Source organism: Lissotriton vulgaris, chromosome 1_1 (genome assembly GCF_964263255.1).
Source record: "Lissotriton vulgaris chromosome 1_1, aLisVul1.2, whole genome shotgun sequence".
NCBI classification, from domain to species: Eukaryota; Metazoa; Chordata; class Amphibia; order Caudata; family Salamandridae; genus Lissotriton; species Lissotriton vulgaris.
In genome coordinates this window covers 1,012,877,079-1,012,895,645 of record NC_141685.1, presented here as the reverse complement: position 1 = coordinate 1,012,895,645, position 18,567 = coordinate 1,012,877,079, and the positions used below count along the sequence as shown (strand labels likewise).

The 18,567-nt window shown below is 46.4% G+C and overlaps 1 protein-coding gene across 1 annotated transcript in view; it reads left to right on the top strand.

Moving 5' to 3' along the window:
* Positions 1-53: 53 nt before the first annotated feature.
* The window catches only part of NIBAN3 (niban apoptosis regulator 3), a 118,991-nt gene continuing 100,477 nt past the window's right edge, over positions 54-18,567 (top strand). Inside the window, exons 1-2 of the mRNA XM_086961320.1 lie at positions 54-195; positions 8,828-8,958. Coding sequence (XP_086817446.1) covers positions 141-195; positions 8,828-8,958 — 186 coding nt within the window. The 5' untranslated portion in view covers positions 54-140. The remainder of the gene's footprint in view (positions 196-8,827; positions 8,959-18,567) is intronic.

The following is an 18,567-nucleotide window of genomic DNA, read 5'->3' as shown; positions in this document are numbered from 1 at the left end:
GGAGGTGTCTGACGGAGGCACCCTGTCCACTGCCCGGGACTGCCACAGCATATCGGGCGTCTGCCCACCAAGTGAGTCCAGCGAGCCCCGGGCCACGGAGAGGGGCCCATGCAAGACCCCCAGTATATGCAAGTCGGACGATGGGGGGCGGACACTCCCAGCAGCCGGATGTGGCGCAGCGGCGCTACCTGCGAGGTACCTCTGTGCATGTATTCACTGCGGGCGGCAGGGGCGGCAGGGGCTCACCACGTGCACTCCGCCAGAGACATTGGTCTGACAGGGGAACTTTGCTGATTGTTGGCTCTGCTCGGGAGCTAGAGGCGGGTGGCAGCATGGTCAGGTAGGCTTTGTCCAGGGCTGAGCACTGGTGATGCATTCGCATTGCAAGGCAGGTGGCAGGTGGCAGAGAAGGTACTTCAGAGCAGCCTCGTAGGTGGGCATAGTTATGTGTTATGGGGACTCGAAGAAGGAATTCATTGCTGGACACAACACTCACAGGAGAAGAGAGACTGCAGCTGGGGGTGTGGCAGAATGCCACCGACATGCTGGCACGGCTCGGGTGATTTCCTTCAGGCTTCACTCCAGGCGCTACAAAGGGGTTTGTAGTGCTGGCTGCGGCTGTAGCCCATATAGCAATGCCCCCAGGCAAACTTTAGTGTCACTATTGGAAGATGGGAATTGCGGCACGGCAGAGCAGGCGGGCGGGCATTGCCCGGTGAAGAGTGATGAGAGGAAGTTGCTGCTTCTGGGTCGTAGTGCCAATCTGGCAGCTCCATTGGCATTCTATAAAAGGCTGCAAATACTGAATTGGAGGCATTGCTTAAAGCCTCTGTGTTGTTTTTGGCTAAGCTGAGCAGTAAGCGCTTTATTTAGGTGTATTATGTAGCAACAAGTTCCTGCTTTCAGGCGCTGTCTGAACACCTCGTGCCACTGTAAAATGCAACCAAATGGATATCGGAATATGATTGATGCACCTGTTTGCTATTTGTTTTGAAATGATATTCCACCCTGCTATCAGTACTTATCAACCTGAGCATTTAAATAGCGCGGTCAAGGAAATGAATTGCCTCTCGTCGCTTCAATCACGGGTGTGTTCCGGTTATTTAAGCCAATTGCGCACCTTTTGGGGTACGCTCATAAGAGAAGGGATGGACTGTCCTGTCCAAATTCTAATTTGTGATCTACATATGACACAAGGGCTCCTGAGCCGACTGACTCCGAGTTCTTATTCTGTCCCTGTTTCAGTGCTTAATTTGAACCGGTGGTTTCCGGTGCGCGGTACCGACATTGAATTGTCAACATCGGCATTTGTGACAGGCAGTCATATAGTGGCGCTGTTTGTGTGCTCTAGAGATCAGCACAACGGTTGTTTACTAATTAAATATACATTATAAATTACTAATATCTTTCGCCCGCGCTATTCTTATAGCTTTAGGGGCCTGGAATAGTCTGGATTAGCACACTTATAGGAGAGTATCACTTAGTTTTTGTGTTGGTACTACCATTTGGAGTACTTTCAAGGGCAATGGGTGGTGCAAGCTGTAGTGAGCTCCTAAAGAAGGTCCTGGAATTTATATTTGTACAAAATAAGCACTGCCCCTTTTGAGGTGCCTGGTTCGTCGACAATGGGTCCCTGCCTGTCTGTATTAGAATGCGCTGCTCTCTTCCCCAATCTCGGAGGGTTTATGCCAAAATATAATTCTTCAAGATGTGCCCCTGACGTGGGCGTTGTTTTGCGTAAACTGCTAGAGCCGGCGCGTCCCTTGGGGCTTTGAGGGGGTGGGGCGGTGCCATGAAGCCCTTCTTTTGCATTCTCTCGGCCCAGGTGCTGCAGACAAAATGAAACCAAGACACGGGTCTCGCGGGACCCCGGGGACATCGGAACATAGCAAATGCTAGTTAAACTAACGAATTCGTGGCGCAGGTTCTCTGTGACGACAAGATGCAGAAGGCTGGACGGATAGAGCGAGCCAAGTAACAATTGATGCGGTGTGACCACGACTCCCTGGGGATTGAGAGTTCAGAGGCCTGAAAACGGGGTGTACACATTGTCTCATCAGAGGCCCCACCTCTTGTACAATGTAGTCACACCCGGTTTGGGCTGCGAGTGGGTGGAATTGTGGGTCCAGCGCGGGCTATGCAGACATATCATGCTGTGTAGTGTGTCTCTTGGAACACCCCCGTGCCCCCCACCCCCTTCTTCCAGATAGTACTTCCCTCCAGGTGTCCCCTGGTGCCCCTCATTGATGACTCCGAACTAACACAAACCCTGGTGTCTGCTAGGGTGACCAACTAGCATTGGTGCAAATTCAGGTCGGTGAGTGTAAAAATTCAGGACAAAGGGTCAAAATTCAGGACACAAATTCAGGACCAGAAGTCAAAATTCTGGACAAAACTTCAGGACAATTGGATACGTTTTACAGATGCATCAGAGACCGCACAATAGTATATAAGTAAGCCCAGCCATATCCAAACATATTCAACCATTTGCAAACCTATCCATCATGTATCCTTCCATCATGTATACTTCCATCTATCATTTCACTCATCCATCCCTTCATTCATCCTTTCACTCATCCATCCATTATACATCCATCCACCCTTTAACCCAAGCCATCTGTACACTCATCCATCCACTCTTCTACTCATCCATCCATTCACTCATCCATCCAGCCATTTACCCTTTCACCCATCCTTTCACTTACTCATCCATCCACCCAGTCACTCATCCTTCCACCCTTTCAGTCATCCATCCATCCTCCCTTTCTCTCTCCATCGACCCTTTCACTTAGCAGTCCTTCCTTCCATCCATCCATCCATCCACCCATCCATTCATGAATCCATCCATTGACCCTATCACTCATCAATCCTTTCTCTCGTCCATTTAGCCCTTCACTCCTTCTCTCATCTATTCATCCTTTGTCCATCTACCCTCCCTTTCACTCACTCATCCATCCTTACATCCACTCTTTCACTCATCTGTCCATCCATTCACCCTTGCACTTATCAATTCATCAATCCATCAATCATTTCACTCATCCATCCACCCACTCATCATCCACCTTTTCACTCATCTCCATCCTTTAACCCATCCAGCTACCCTTACACCCATACATCCAGCTATTTACCTTTTCTCTCTTCCATCCTTCAACTCACTCATCAATCCATCCATCCTCTCATTATCCATCTATACAATCTTTCATTCATCCATTCACCCTTTCACTAATTAATCCTGCCACCCACCCATCCCTTGACTTGCTCACTCGCCCACCTTTTCATATTAATTTTGAGGGGAAGGTGGACAACAGCCACCACTTATGGGGACAGGAGCCATGGGGGGGGGGGGGGGGGGGGGGGCAGGAGCAATCACAGGAGGGGAACAGAATCCACCAGGGTGGGCATCCAGTAATCTAGTATCATCTTGGTGTCTTCCAGGGTGGGGTGGGCTCCTCACCCCCTCCTGGACAAGACAACGAGAAGACAGGCTCTCTTTCCAAAATGTAAGTTTTGACATCCCCCTTTGTGATGTACAGTACTTAAAGGAGATACTCCAAGAGAACTGATTTAACTGATTGTCCTTCATACTTTGTTAATCAGTGTGGGTGCGATTGTGCCATTTCTTTATTTTATTACATTATAGACTGCATGTTTGAAGAACCGAGGTTTGTTTTCAATTTAGTGACAGTAATTAAGCTCTGTGAAGAGAACCCTGGGTAGAACGAGAATGTGTGAGGCCCCTCTAAATTGCAGAGACATGACGCATTCAGGCCTGTTTGCATCTGAATAGATGCCCCTGCTCCTGAAGCTGCCGCCCCTCTCTCTCAGTCACCTTCAAGCACCTCTTAACAGCTCATCAAGGGCTGAAGGTGTGAGGGTTGCCATCCCGCTGTGCCTCTCCAATGCTGCTGGGTATCAAGCTTTGGTACTGCCTCGAAGTCTGTTACAGCATCAGAGTCAGGAATTGAGGTGGGTGGAAGCTGTGCCAGCGCCAGAGTGTTGCGACCGGTGCCCGGTTAAAATTACGGACAAATGGCGTCCGTTAAAGAATCCTTCACGGATAACGGACGGATGGCCGAAATTACGGACTGTCCGTGAAATTTAAGGACGGTTGGTCACCCTAGTGTCTGCAGAGAGTGCACACCCACAGTCCTCCAGTCTTGCAGCGTGACCGACCACACAGAGGTCCCATTTGCTTTCAAGTCGTGTGGTAGGGCTGCACTGATGCTGCACACGGTACGCTTTCGTCATGTGATGTGTACCATGTACTGCCACAGCCCAAGGCAGCTGACGTAGACCTCAGGCCTGTGATTCGTTGCTGTCCCCACTCTGCCGGAGCCTGTAGCTCTTGTCTGCAGCCTCAGACCTGAAATGTTCTCACAGCCTCCATCTACCTGACCCTGTGGCTTTTGTTTCCAGCTCTTCTAAGGAGTCAGACGTTTCAAGTTGTGGAACTAGCCCAATCTTTGTGGGTAAGGCCCAAGTAGGTCTCAGCCAGGCCTGTGACGTTCTCCTGGGCCTCCGGCTCTAGGGTAGGGGTGGGTGATAAATTCCGTTCCGCTGGCAGAGTTTTCCAACACCACATTATGCTTGTAACATGGGGTTCCAGTCAAACTCCGTTTACTGCTGCGTAGTGGAGTTTTTTCTTGGGTGCAGCTCGCCAACGGTAAGTTGGAAAAGTGAGAATTGGTGTCCCCTAGCACAATTTTCTGGCTCTAGGAGGACACCCAGTAAGATTTTCTAAACGTGGGCGGTCGCAACCATCGCGGTTGGAAAGCTGCTACTCGAGTAGAAAATTTAGTCAAATGGCAGCAAAGAAGCAGTGCCCACTGGCGCATAGCATGGTGCAGTTCACGTTGATTTTACAGCGCAGAGCAAGCTCCCAGCACTAAAAATCAGCGTGAGCAACGCGATGTGCCGATTTCAGCCCTCTCACAGAATCTCATTGTGTTTTCATGGAATTCAATGGAGTGAAGCTCCGCCCACCCCTACTCTTGGGTAATGCAAACACCACCAGTCTATGCCTTTCACTTGCTATGCCCTTTTTCTGAGGAAGCTCAGCTATTCCCCTCAAGGGGCCCTTCCCCAGATTTGTGAACATGGGCACTGGCTCATAGGACTCTTCAAGTTATCACTTTCAGGAAAAACACCCAGTACATGCCAGAGTCTCCCCTCTTGTTGATAGTAGCGGCTGTAGGCATTGTGATGTGGCGAGGCAGAGAAGGGAGAATACAATCAAGAAGACATCATTAAAAATAAATAAAATTGTACTTACCTGCCACTCCGGTGGCTTTCGCCTCCTCATTCCTCTCTCCCGATCCTCAACTCTGGCAGCTGTTGCACACAGCTTGGGCTCTCAGATGCCAATCCCAGCGCTTCTCTCATGCTGGGAATGCTATTCTCAACATGAGAGAAGCGCTGGGATTGGTCTGGGCACCCTGGTTCGCTGCTCAGACTGGGACTGGGAGCCTTTGTCAGTTCTCCACCCATCTGTACAACACAACAAGGTGGAGAATTGCTAAGCGCGTAACATGGTTTGGCCGGCCCAAGACGGCCGGCCTAACCGTTATCCGCACTTATGGTGCCCACTAATACTCCTCCTCCCTACTCCTACATCACATAGCCCAGCCCCGCCCTAACCTGGCTTCATAATAAAAATAAAATAACAATAACGTAATTTTATTGACGTTGTGTTATCATTTTATTTTTTGTTTGTCCTGCTCAGAGAGCAGTGGGCCGCTGCTCCTCCGCGGTTGTATGACATTACAACGCATGCTTTTACTATGCATGCCTTTACATCGCAAGTTTTACAACGCATGCTGTTACAACGCATAGTGTTGAGGGGTGCTGGATAGTGAATAGTTTAATTTACTATTCTAACTCCAGTCCCCGTGGATAGTAGGGAAGGTGTTGGATAGTAAATTAAATCTATTCCCTATCCTAGAGCGCCCCCCAGCGCAATGCGTTGTAATGACATGCGTTGTAAAACTTGCGATGTAAAGACATGCGTCGTAAAAGTTGCGTTGAAAAGGATGTTCCCCCTCCTCTGCGCGCTGCTTGCTGAGTTGTACTCATCACTCCTCACCCGCCTCCGACGCTCACTGTAGCCCCTGCTCAGATTGCACCCTGGGCGTAAATACATTTGCCTTACTCGCTGCTACTGCTGGTGACCAAAATGAGGCAGCAGGGAGTCCTTTCCACAGTCAATGGCTGGCTACCTCAATGATTTGCCTCAGAACACAAACATCTCCTCCCTCCCCCACTGTACCTGAATCCCCCCCAGCCTAGCTCCATCATGCTAGTGCCAAGGTGTTTGTTGGGGCCGGGACGGAGTGTTACTGTGTGGTGGCAGGGTGTGAGAGGGAGATGGGAGGGCAAAGGCAGGGGTCGATAAGGTGTTTAAAGCAGCGGCTGTGGCACGTTGTAAATAATTACAAGCGGTTTAAACTGAATACTGGAGCCACTCTCCACCCAATACCCTGCACCCACTCCTTTTGTTCTTTCTGACTTCTCGATTCTCCCTGTCCTCTTCTCTCCTTTGACCACCTATCCCGCGCCTTCAGTGAAGGACTGTCCTCACGTGTGGCACCATTTTCAATCCCATGTCCCTTATTCTCTGATTGCCCCCTCTCCTCATGAGACTTGTGTCTCTTAATGCATTCTGGTTCTCTCCGTCCTTACGCCCTGCTTTGACGGCTCTCCCACAGCGAAGGGCTGCCAGCTTACCAATGCTTCCATTTTCAGGCCTCTGTCACTTGTTCCTGGCTCTCCACGCGCCAGCATTCCAAACATGTGCGCCCCCTGTCCACGCACAGAATGTCAGAGGGCGAGCTGGGCCCTCACACTGGACGCATATTGTCCAACTGCACCGGGGGCCTGGACGTCTCCACAATCCCACAATTGTCCCAGCCGTCTATTTCTGTGCACAAGACTTTTCCGAGGCATGGAAGGAAAATGTGAGCACCAGGGAAAGGGGACCACAAAGAGGGCGTGGGAGGCGCCCCGGGGGAACCCTGTGCCGAAGATTAACCGGGGGAACCCTGTGCCGAAGATTAACATTGAGTCTAGAGGCAACTTCCTGTTTATAGACGAACAGCAATGAATGTAACACTAGGCACCAAACATGTGTGGTTCCTTACCTCCACCTCAGCAGCTTAGACCCCTCATGGTAATGCAGTCACCACCTCGATGGTATCCTCGGGGGGACGATGGACCCCCTCGCTCCCACAATCCTTTGTTTCTCTGTTCCCTTTGTTTCTCTGTTCCCTTTGTTGGTGGACATAGCTGGCTTCCTGTGTCCCTAACGGCAGCGTTTGCGTTTGCTGAAGACCCATAATTTTTAGATGTGTTTATTTATTATTGTGATATTTATATGGGGCAGGTTCGCCGCGTTATTAACGGAGCCCTTCACATAAGACAACATGTTGCATAGAACTCGTTCCTAATTGAAGTATTATCATTATAGCTGTAACACAGCAACTGAAAGCAAGCTAAGTCAAGCATATACGAGTTAACATATGCAACAACAGCAAAGAAAAGGGCCACTAATGCTCCGATGCATGCCCAGTGCTTACACTGTTAAAAGAAGCATTGGCAAAGCAAATAGGTCTCGTCTTTTGGACACATTGTCTTTGACAATGCTACGCACATCGATAAAAAACAAAGGCGCTGTACCTGCCATTTCATTCTGTAGACATGCATGCATCACCAGACGCTATTTTCATTCTTACTTTTTTTTAATCTACAGTAGTACATGAGAGCGAGAGAACATTGAGTGCACAAGGGCAGGTGTTTGGGGGAGGGAAGCAGCATAAGCAGGAGAGAGCTAGAAAAAAACATACACTCTTATAGAATGGTGAAAGGAAAAGAAAAAACGTAGTTCCCTAAAAGTGAGCAGTTTCACAACCACTCAATTTGCTGTATACAAAGTGAGAGGAAAAAAGTTATAAATGCAGGTGGCTAAAGTTTACAAACACGGAGGTTGCAGATTAGCACAGTTTTAATTCCACCTAGTGACTCTTTGTTGCACCACTCTACGTTTCAGTTTTCTTTTATCTTATGCTTGTGGGTCTTTTACATCTCTGCTTCCTCCCTATGTCACCGTGTTGCTCTCTTTCTCCTCCACTAGCGTTCTCCTAGTTCAGCCTTTCTCTCTCTTGCTCTGGGCCAAAGTCTGATGATGAAAAGCAAGTCCAGTTCTGAAAAACTGAATGCCAGTGCCCATCACCTGCACGTTAAGCACAGTGCATGCACAAATAACCCTCCAAAACTTTGCATGAGAGCCACCACTGAATGATGTTCACCACTTTTGCTTTTCCGTTCATGAAAATATTGTGTGCCAACAAATCCTGACCAACCTCACTTTCATCCTCCTAGCCTGGTCAGTATCTCCAATATCTTACCCTGCTGGTGGTTGGGGTCTCTGTTGATGGCCTCCTGGCCCTCCAACACAATTAGTCGAAGTGGGTTCATTTTGTAGATGCAAAGCCAATTCACTGGACGTCTGAGTTACTTAGCCAACAAAATCAAGCAACGTTATAGGGATATATCTGATCGGTTACAGAGCCCGGTCTTTCTCGCAATGCGTTTGATGAAGATCGTAGGCTGACCATGCTAGTATTCCATTCGTTTCGTCAAAGCATACTGCAGTTCTCCCCATGTGTTCCCCAGAGATCTTAAAGGGGCAATGCAGCTGTTCCATCAGGTTGGCACAAGCACCATTTGTTTTTCCCAAAGCACATGTATAGAGCCAATCATGACCAAGCTAGCTTTTAACATGGGAGCCAAGGCCTTACGCTGCATTTTGCCTGTATCTGCCTCCCACTCGCAGGTCGCACAGAGGCCGTGGTGAAAACCTTCCTCCCCTACTATCATCGACAAGTGGCGGCGGCCATCCTAAGAAGGCTGTGGAGTGAGGGGGAGCCACAGGGCCGACACAGCCAGCAACTCATGCAGTGTCAGGTGAGTAGCATGCCCTGAATTCCCCCTCCACCAACAAGGCTGAGCGAGTTTATCCATAATCTGTATATACCATATATGATGGAAGGAAGGAGGGTCTTCCTGAGAGTTGAGCATGGGAATTCTGGTCATTTATTTACATACTCTCCTATGCCAGTAGACATGAAGAGATTGGAATTATATTACACATGTACTGTGGGTGTGATATGTTGTAGAAGATGGAGAAGCACACACAAATATCAAGGGAGTATGGATTGTATGGCATGAAAACATGATCGGTATCACAGAAGAAAAGATTGTTGAAAAAGACAGTACAGAATTTTGTATGAAAGTGCCCTCCCAGTGTCACAAATGAATGACACACCTTCAGGGTAAAATTGGGCACAATATACATTTTATGGAGCATGTTAGACACCTGTTATCAAAAACAAACAATTGCCAGTTAGCTTCTTGCCAAATTAGTTCCATTTGTTTTCTAAAGAAGGTTGTGTTTTCATGCAGAGCTCACTTTTTACTCTTTTTGGGCGCTAGACCTGTAGCTTAGAGCTCCTTCGTAACTCCTTTCTTGAATTTCTTGTGCCAATATCTATGGGTGTAAAGCATCACACCAGCTTTAACTTTCTTATAAGGTAGATATAAGAGTGCTTTTCTATGAAATCTGTATGTAGTCTCACAATCTTTAGTAGGGCACCTCAAAAGTTCTGAGCTGAGGAAGAATAAGAATGCATCCAGCCTCAATTTTCACCCACTCAGCATGGCCAGTTTTATGCAGATGGTAGTCTGTATTAATGTATTAACATATTTGTCTCTCAAGTTTGCTAAAGCTAAATTGACATATATTTGGTTTCTTATCCTCAATATGTTAGCATTAGACAAGTGGAGGATATATAACGGGTGCAGAGGGACCGTAGTCCTCTGTTGCAATGGTGCCATAAACCATGAGGCGGCACACTGAGTGGGTTGTAAATATCACCAGAAACCCCAAGATGGCAATATAGCGACATATTACCGGTTGTATATTTTTATGTATTAGATGCTAATTTATGTGCAGTTACAAACAGGGAAATGTTTGTTGAAAACAGTATATGGAAAAAACATGAACTGGACAGGTTCATTGTCTGTTAAAAAGAGAAAAGATTTCCATTATGTAGTTAGGAATGCCCAATTTTATAGCTTACAGACTTTTCTAAAAAGCACATTATGTCTGTGAATTCAGAGATTTTTGAAGTGGTTGCCAGCAAGGTAGAGCTACCAATGAGCTCTGATTTCAATGTAACTTTTTAAGCATTTCATGAATAGACTTCTGATTAAAAAACAGAAAATGGATAAGCTCAAATCTTGTAAGCCTTTCCCAGCACTGTTGTGCTAACAGCAAAGGCCCCTGACGTAATTAGAATATTCAGGGCTGCTTAGTATTCATGACGAGGTAGCCAATAGAACAAAGGGCAATACTGAACCTTTATATTGTGCTTTGGGGCTATCATATAAATACACTGCCATGCTTAGAGGCCATTTACCTGGAGGGTATGAAATCGGATAGAAATTGACCTCCCATTGGATGGAATCCGCATTCACAGGGTTTTGTGAAATAACACCTGCTGCCTATAAAATATGACTTTTAGCAGAACTGCATTTTATACAAAATAGCTCCCAAACATAAACCAGAGAGTCAATAACAAAGATGTTGGGTAGATAGTTAAGATGCTTAGTCCACTTACGGAATGTATTTAAATAAAATATACTGGTACAGTAATACCTGTATAGCTATGGTATAATGCATTGTCCATTAAGAAAAGAAAATGTGTTTAATGCATAACTTTGGACTTTTTAAATACAAAGTTCACCAAGTTTTGATTAGCTTCTTGGAAATGTGTGCTCACACTTATCTAAAAAGTGAACATTGGTCAGGGTTGTACGTTCTGAGGTCACGAAAATAGCACTTTGCATGGGTTTTTAGAGAACATAAACAATTAAGATGGCTAAAAAGTGTTCACACCAAATTTCACCAAATTAACAGTGTTTAGAAGCAACTGGGCGCTACAAAAATTGTGGTAATTATTACGACGAGAAAAAAGAAGAGTAAGCAATATCTGGAATTATGGACAGTTTGGGCATGCGCAGAACAAAGAAAGACCTATTGGATGAATATCTGGAAAGCATGCTAGGAACTCACAGAGCTATTGCAAATAGACATGCCTGAGTGGCCGGACATAGCGTCTTGTGCACTAGTTTAAAGTGTTATTATGAAGGACGCTTGTTTAGTAATTGGTTGAAACACTTGGAACTGAGCCCAAACCAATGTTCATTTCATCCAAGGAAAGCACAAGTAAGTGATATGTTGGCGTCATTAGCGTGTTTTTTTTTCTTCACTAGAATCCCTAAACTGTATTCTGATATTTCACCTGGCGCACCACACCTAGCACGGCTTATATAACAAAGCTGGAACATTTTTGCAGTTCTCCTTGCAAGTGCTTCTCTTAATAAAGTGGAAGGGGCAGCAGCTGTTTTCCTTCCTTGTGTGTGTTTTATTTTTTAAGTTGAAGGTGACATTTAATGTTTGAAATGGAAATAGGGAGGGTGGGTGTGTGGCCACTTTACATTTGAAAGCGTTTGTTGCCAGAAAATAATCTGGCTGTTGATGGATAGAGATAAAAATCACTTCTACGTCAGTCAAAATATTTGCAGTGCTAGTTCCATTCCAGTTATATCACACACAAAACAAACTGCATTATTTATCATTTTGCATGTGCTCAGAGTACTTTTATACCACGTTCTATGCGGTTAGTTTGGCCTCGCAGCACTATATTCTAAATGTGTATGAAAAAGAGTAATTTTTTCTCCCAAAATTATGCGTAAATTAAATGAAGCGCACTTTGTGGTAAATTGGAAAATTGGACCCAAGGGCATACCTCATATTCAATAGTGACTCAAAATACTGGCAAGGGAACTGGTTTGCAGAGAAAATGTCTCCCATGTACCTGTTTTACCGCCACAGAATGCTGAGAGAAGAAACTTTTTGCCTGGCTGAGGAACTCCTTCGCAGAGGTTGGCTTGAAAAGTGAGATGTAAGGCCTATGCATGGTGGTGGATGGGGCTGGGGAGTTGGGAGAGGAGTGCGAGTAGTTTTCCTATGATTTTTTGAGTAATGTTCTTTGCTAAAACCGGTAAACCCTATCGAAACTTTAATCTTATGACTTTTGGGCAATATGTGGAAAAGGCTATTGAAAGCATGTGGATTTTTCATCTGGTGTATAAGGTTGGGTAAAATGAGTGGAGTCACTGAGCCCCATCAACTCTTCCTCTTGGAATAGAATATGTGGCAATCAGCTTGTTTCAGTCCCACCCAAAAACATAGCCTCGCGTACTTCTGCACTAGTCCGACTGTCAAAAATACTGGCCTACCCCAGGGAGCTTTGTTACGTTCTGCACCCATTAAACCACAAGTTACTATGTAGCACACAGGCTTCTGCAACAAGTTACTCATGAGCTAGTGGTAGCTCTCGACCTACTTGTAAGTTAAGTGGCTCTCCTGCGTCCAGCCCAGCCCACTAAAATTAGAAGCTTTTGCTTGGTTGAATTAATATACATTAACCAAAATTCAATGGTGTGTATTGTAGTAAAAACTATTTATTTTCAGACCTCATAAGTTCCAAAATATATTTAAAGCTGATATTTGAGTGGTAAATCAGATGGCGCTTGGGAGACATTACTAATATTATGAACTGGACTTGGTCAGTGGCATTGCTGCTATGGCAGTTATGTATTATCCAAGTAGAGGCATTTCAAATTGATAACACCTTTTTTCTATTAGCGCGGACAACCCTGCCTGATGCATTGAGGTGATCACTGCTAGTCGTCTTGCATATGGTGACCACTAATGTATTCTAGTCTGATACGGCTGCCATTACATCACTAATTATATTAGTAGCTCGGATGATTTTCGTTGAACATAAGTAGCTTTTATTACTCAAAAGGTTGGAGAGCCCTGCTGTAGCATATCATTTTTCTTCACAGTCTGCAAACAGTGTTCAGGGGCCATCTTGGATCAGGAAACTTGACCAACCACTTACGGAGCATGACTTGTGTTTCCAAAGTTAAGACTCGGGAGACGCCTCAATGGCAGTGATAACAGTGTACCGGTGCCTCACCCGCCGGTAATCCCTCCCTCATTCACCCAACCTCCTTTTCATCCGTGCTCCGACTGAAACACACACCTTCAGCTATCCTGAGCTGGTCTTTGTTCAGCCTTAACCGCAGTGACTAATGAAAGGACAAACGGACACTCCTCGTTTAACCCAATCCCGGCTTGACATCCTTTGTGCGCCTGTTTTTTGCTTTGTAAGTTCTTGTTCCAACAGGTAGAATTTGGCAGTGCACCTTAATGTCTGTAGAAACCGATTGTGTTTTTTTACGCAAACAAGATGTAATTAATGTGTTTTTTTTCATTAAATATAAGGGTATTTTTTTATTACAACGACCTAAAAAGGCAAATGAAGGATATATATTCACTTCCCATCTTATACATTCTTACAACATAAAGGAAACCCCATTGTTCATATTAAAACATGATAATGTTCATGAATGCATTACTTATATGTACGTAAGAATTTCATTATTACATCCGGTGTGTGCTTTTTACATGAAATCATTTGATTCACAGAGAAAATCGATACCTCTAACCCTGGAAAACTGGAAGAGGGGCTCTTATATGTTGCCTCTGTGGGTCTGCACAACTGGAATGTGTCACAGCATCCAGCCAGCCATTGAAGCAGACATACACATATGTGGAGTGCTTTGTGGGTAGTAGGATAATGGGCCCTACTGTAGGCTTTACTTCTTCAATAAAACATTGTCAGTATCGTTTGATCCAACAGAGGGTACATCAACCATTAGAAAGGCTCAACCTACCCCTCCTCCTACAGACGGGTAACCAGAGTGGACAGGAAACTTTACCCCATTGTGTATGTTTGCGCGTTATCTGAGGGGCTCTGGTGCGCACGTGAAGAGACAGGGGTGACACCAAAGGTCCATATCCGGGTCATCTGCTACTACAGAAGAATCAGTGTGTGTGAAGAGGGACATTGAAGGCGCAGGGTCTTTGTGACCACTACCATCATCGGCGTAAACACAGAACATTGGTACTTGTGAAATCACGAGGTCTTCGGAACCTGTGCAGGTTGCAGCCTTCTCAGTTAGTTTCACGCCTGGGTCTCATTTGAATTAATCTATGCCTTTATATTTTCGAAATATGGGACATTATTTGACGGCAATGCTAAATATGGGAAAACATGTTCCCATCAATTGTGATGTTCGACAATTATAGTTGGATTCCTGTACACTTCACTCACATGATGCCATGTACACCTCTCATCCATCTCTGGCACTTCACTCACATGATGCCATGTACACCTCTCATCCATCTCTGGCACTTCACTCACATGATGCCATGTACACCTCTCATCCATCTCTGGCACTTCACTCACATGATGCCATGTACACCTCTCATCCATCTCTGGCACTTCACTCACATGACGCCATGTCTGACTCTCATCCATCTCTGGCACTTCATGCACATGAAGCCATGTCTGACTCTCATTCATCTCTGGCACTTCATGGACATGAAGCCATGTCTGACTCTCATCCATCTCTGGCACTTCATGCACATGAAGCCATGTCTGACTCTCATCCATCTCTGGCACTCCGTACACATGATGCCATGTCGACCTGTCTTCCATCCCAGGTACTTCATACACACAGTGTCTTTCCTGACTCTCATCCATCTCTGGCACTTCATGCACACAGTGTCTTTCCTGACTCATCCATCTCTGGCACTTCATGCACACAGTGTCTTTCCTGAATCTCATCCGTCCCTGGCACTTCATGCACACAGTGTCTTTCCTGACTCTCATCCATCTCTGGCACTTCATGCACACAGTGTCTTTCCTGACTCTCATCCGTCTCTGGCACTTCATGCACACAGTGTCTTTCCTGACTCTCATCCGCCCCTGGCACTTCATGCACACAGTGTCTTTCCTGGCTCTCATCCATCTCTGGCACTTCATGCACACAGTGTCTTTCCTGACTCTCATCCATCTCTGGCACTTCATGCACACAGTGTCTTTCCTGACTCTCATCCGTCTCTGGCACTTCATGCACACAGTGTCTTTCCTGACTCTCATCCATCTCTGGCACTTCATGCACACAGTGTCTTTCCTGACTCATTCATCTCTGGCACTTCATGCACACAGTGTCTTTCCTGAATCTCATCCGTCCCTGGCACTTCATGCACACAGTGTCTTTCCTGGCTCTCATCCATCTCTGGCACTTCATGCACACAGTGTCTTTCCTGACTCTCATCCATCTCTGGCACTTCATGCACACAGTGTCTTTCCTGACTCTCATCCATCTCTGGCACTTCATGCACACAGTGTCTTTCCTGACTCTCATCCATCTCTGGCACTTAATACACACAGTGTCTTTCCTGACTCTCCTCCATCTCTGGCACCTGATACACACAGTGTCTTTCCTGATTCTCATCCGTCTCTGGCACTTCATGCACACAGTGTCTTTCCTGACTCTCATCCATCTCTGGCACTTCATGCACACAGTGTCTTTCCTGACTCTCATCCATCTCTGGCACTTCATGCACACAGTGTCTTTCCTGACTCTCATCCATCTCTGGAACTTCATGCACACAGTGTCTTTTCTGACTCTCATCCATCTCTGGCACTTAATAAACACAGTGTCTTTCCTGACTCTCCTCCATCTCTGGCACCTGATACACACAGTGCCTTTCCTGATTCTCATCGTCTCTGGCACTTCATGCACACAGTGTCTTTCCTGACTCTCATCCATCTCTGGCACTTCATGCACACAGTGTCTTTCCTGACTCTCATCGGTCCCTGGCACTTCATGCACACAGTGTCTTTCCTGACTCTCATCCATCTCTGGCACTTCATACACATGGTGTCTTTCCTGACTCTCATCCGTCTCTGGCACTCCATGCTCAGGATATCTTTCCTTACTCTCATCCATCTCTGACACTTCATGCACCCAATGCCATATCTGACTCTCATCCGTCTCTGGCACTTCATACACACGGTGTCTTTCCTGATTTCATCCATCTCTGGCACTTCATACACAGTGTCTTTACTGCCTCTCATCCGTCTCTGGCACTTCATGCACACAGTGTCTTTCCTGACTCTCATCCATCTCTGGCACTTCATGCACACAGTGTCTTTCCTGACTCTCATCTATCTCTGGCACTTCATACACACAGTGTCTTTCCTGACTCTCATCCGTCCCTGGCACTTCATGCACACAGTGTCTTTCCTGACTCTCATCCATCTTTGGCACTTCATACACATGGTGTCTTTCCTGACTCTCATCTGTCTCTGGCACTCCATGCTCAGGATGTCTTTCCTGACTCTCATCCATCTCTGGCACTTCATGCACCCAACGCCATATCTGACTCTCATCCGTCTCTGGCACTTCATGCACACGGTGTCTTTCCTGATCTCATCCATCTCTGGCACTTCATACACAGTGTCTTTCCTGCGTCTCATCCGTCTCTGGCACTTTATGCACACAGTTTCTTTCCGGACTCTCATCCATCTCTGGCACTTTATGCACACAATGCCATGTCTGACTCTCATCCATCTCTGGCACTTCATACACACAATGTCTTTCCCGACTCTCATCAGTCTCTGGCACTTCATGCACACAGTGTTTTTCCTGACTCTCATCCATCTCTGGCACTTCATGTACATGGTGTCTTTCCTGATCTCATCCATCTCTGGCACTTTATGCACACAATGCCATGTCTGACTCTCATCCATCTCTGGCACTTCGTACACACAATGTCTTTCCCGACTCTCATCAGTCTCTGGCACTCATGCACACAGTGTTTTTCCTGACTCCCATCCGTCCCTGGCACTTCATGCACACAGTGTTTTTCCTGACTCTCATCCGTCCCTGGCACTTCATGCACACAGTGTCTTTCCTGACTCTCATCCATATTTGGCACTTCATACACATGGTGTCTTTCCTGACTCTCATCTGTCTCTGGCACTCCATGCTCAGGATGTCTTTCCTGACTCTCATCCATCTCTGGCACTTCATGCACCCAACGCCATATCTGACTCTCATCCGTCTCTGGCACTTCATGCACACGGTGTCTTTCCTGATCTCATCCATCCCTGGCACTTCATACACAGTGTCTTTCCTGCGTCTCATCCGTCTCTGGCACTTTATGCACACAGTTTCTTTCCGGACTCTCATCCATCTCTGGCACTTTATGCACACAATGCCATGTCTGACTCTCATCCATCTCTGGCACTTCATACACACAATGTCTTTCCCGACTCTCATCAGTCTCTGGCACTTCATGCACACAGTGTTTTTCCTGACTCCCATCCGTCCCTGGAACTTCATGTACGTGGTGTCTTTCCTGATCTCATCCATCTCTGGCACTTCATGCACACAGTGTCTTTCCTGCCTCTCATCCGTCTCTGGCACTTCATGCACACAGTTTCTTTCCTGACTCTCATCCATCTCTGGCACTTCATGCACACGATGCCATGTCTGACTCTCATCCATCTCTGGCACTTCATACACACAGTGTCTTTCCCGACTCTCATCAGTCTCTGGCACTTCATGCACACAGTGTTTTTCCTGACTCTCATCCATCTCTGGCACTTCATGCACACAGTGTTTTTCCTGACTCTCATCCGTCCCTGGCACTTCATGTACGTGGTGTCTTTCCTGATCTCATCCATCTCTGGCACTTCATGCACACAGTGTCTTTCTCTGGCACCTGATATGTGGAAAAGGTTATTGAAAGCACGTGGATTTGTCATCTGGTGTATACGGTTGGGTAACATGAGTGGAGTCACTGAGCCCCATCAACTCTTCCTCTTGGAATAGAATATGTGGCAATCAGCTTGTTTCAGTCCCACCCAAAAACATAGCCTCGCGTACTTCTGCACTAGTCCGAATGTCAAAATACTGTCCTGACCCAGGGAGCTTTGTTACGTTATGCACCCATTAAACCACAAGTTACTATGTAGCACACAGGCTTCTGCAACAAGTGGTAGCTCTCGACCTACTTGTAAGTTAAGTAGGTCTCCTGCGTCCAGCCCAGCCCACTAAAATTACATACACACAGTGTCTTTCCTGACTTTCATCCATCTCTGGCACTTCATGCACACAGTGTCTTTCCTGACTCTCATACATCTCTGGTACTTCATGCACGCAGTGTCTTTCCAGACTCTCATCTATTTCTGACAACTCATACTCCCAAGGTCTTTCCGGACTCTCATCAATCTCTGGCACTTCATACACACGGTGTCTTTCCTGACTCTCATCCATCTCTGGCACTTCATGCACATGATGCCATGCCTGACTCTCATCCATCTCTGGCACTTATGCATACAGTATTTTTCCTGCCTCTCATTCGTCTTTGGTACCTCATGCGCATTACTTTCCTGACTCTCGTCCATCTCTGGCACTTAATGCACATGATACCATGTGTGAGACCTGGGGTTACCAGCTCTCAAGGGGGTATCATGGCGCGAGCAGCAAGGCAGCCAGGGGCTTGTGTGTAAAGCAGCT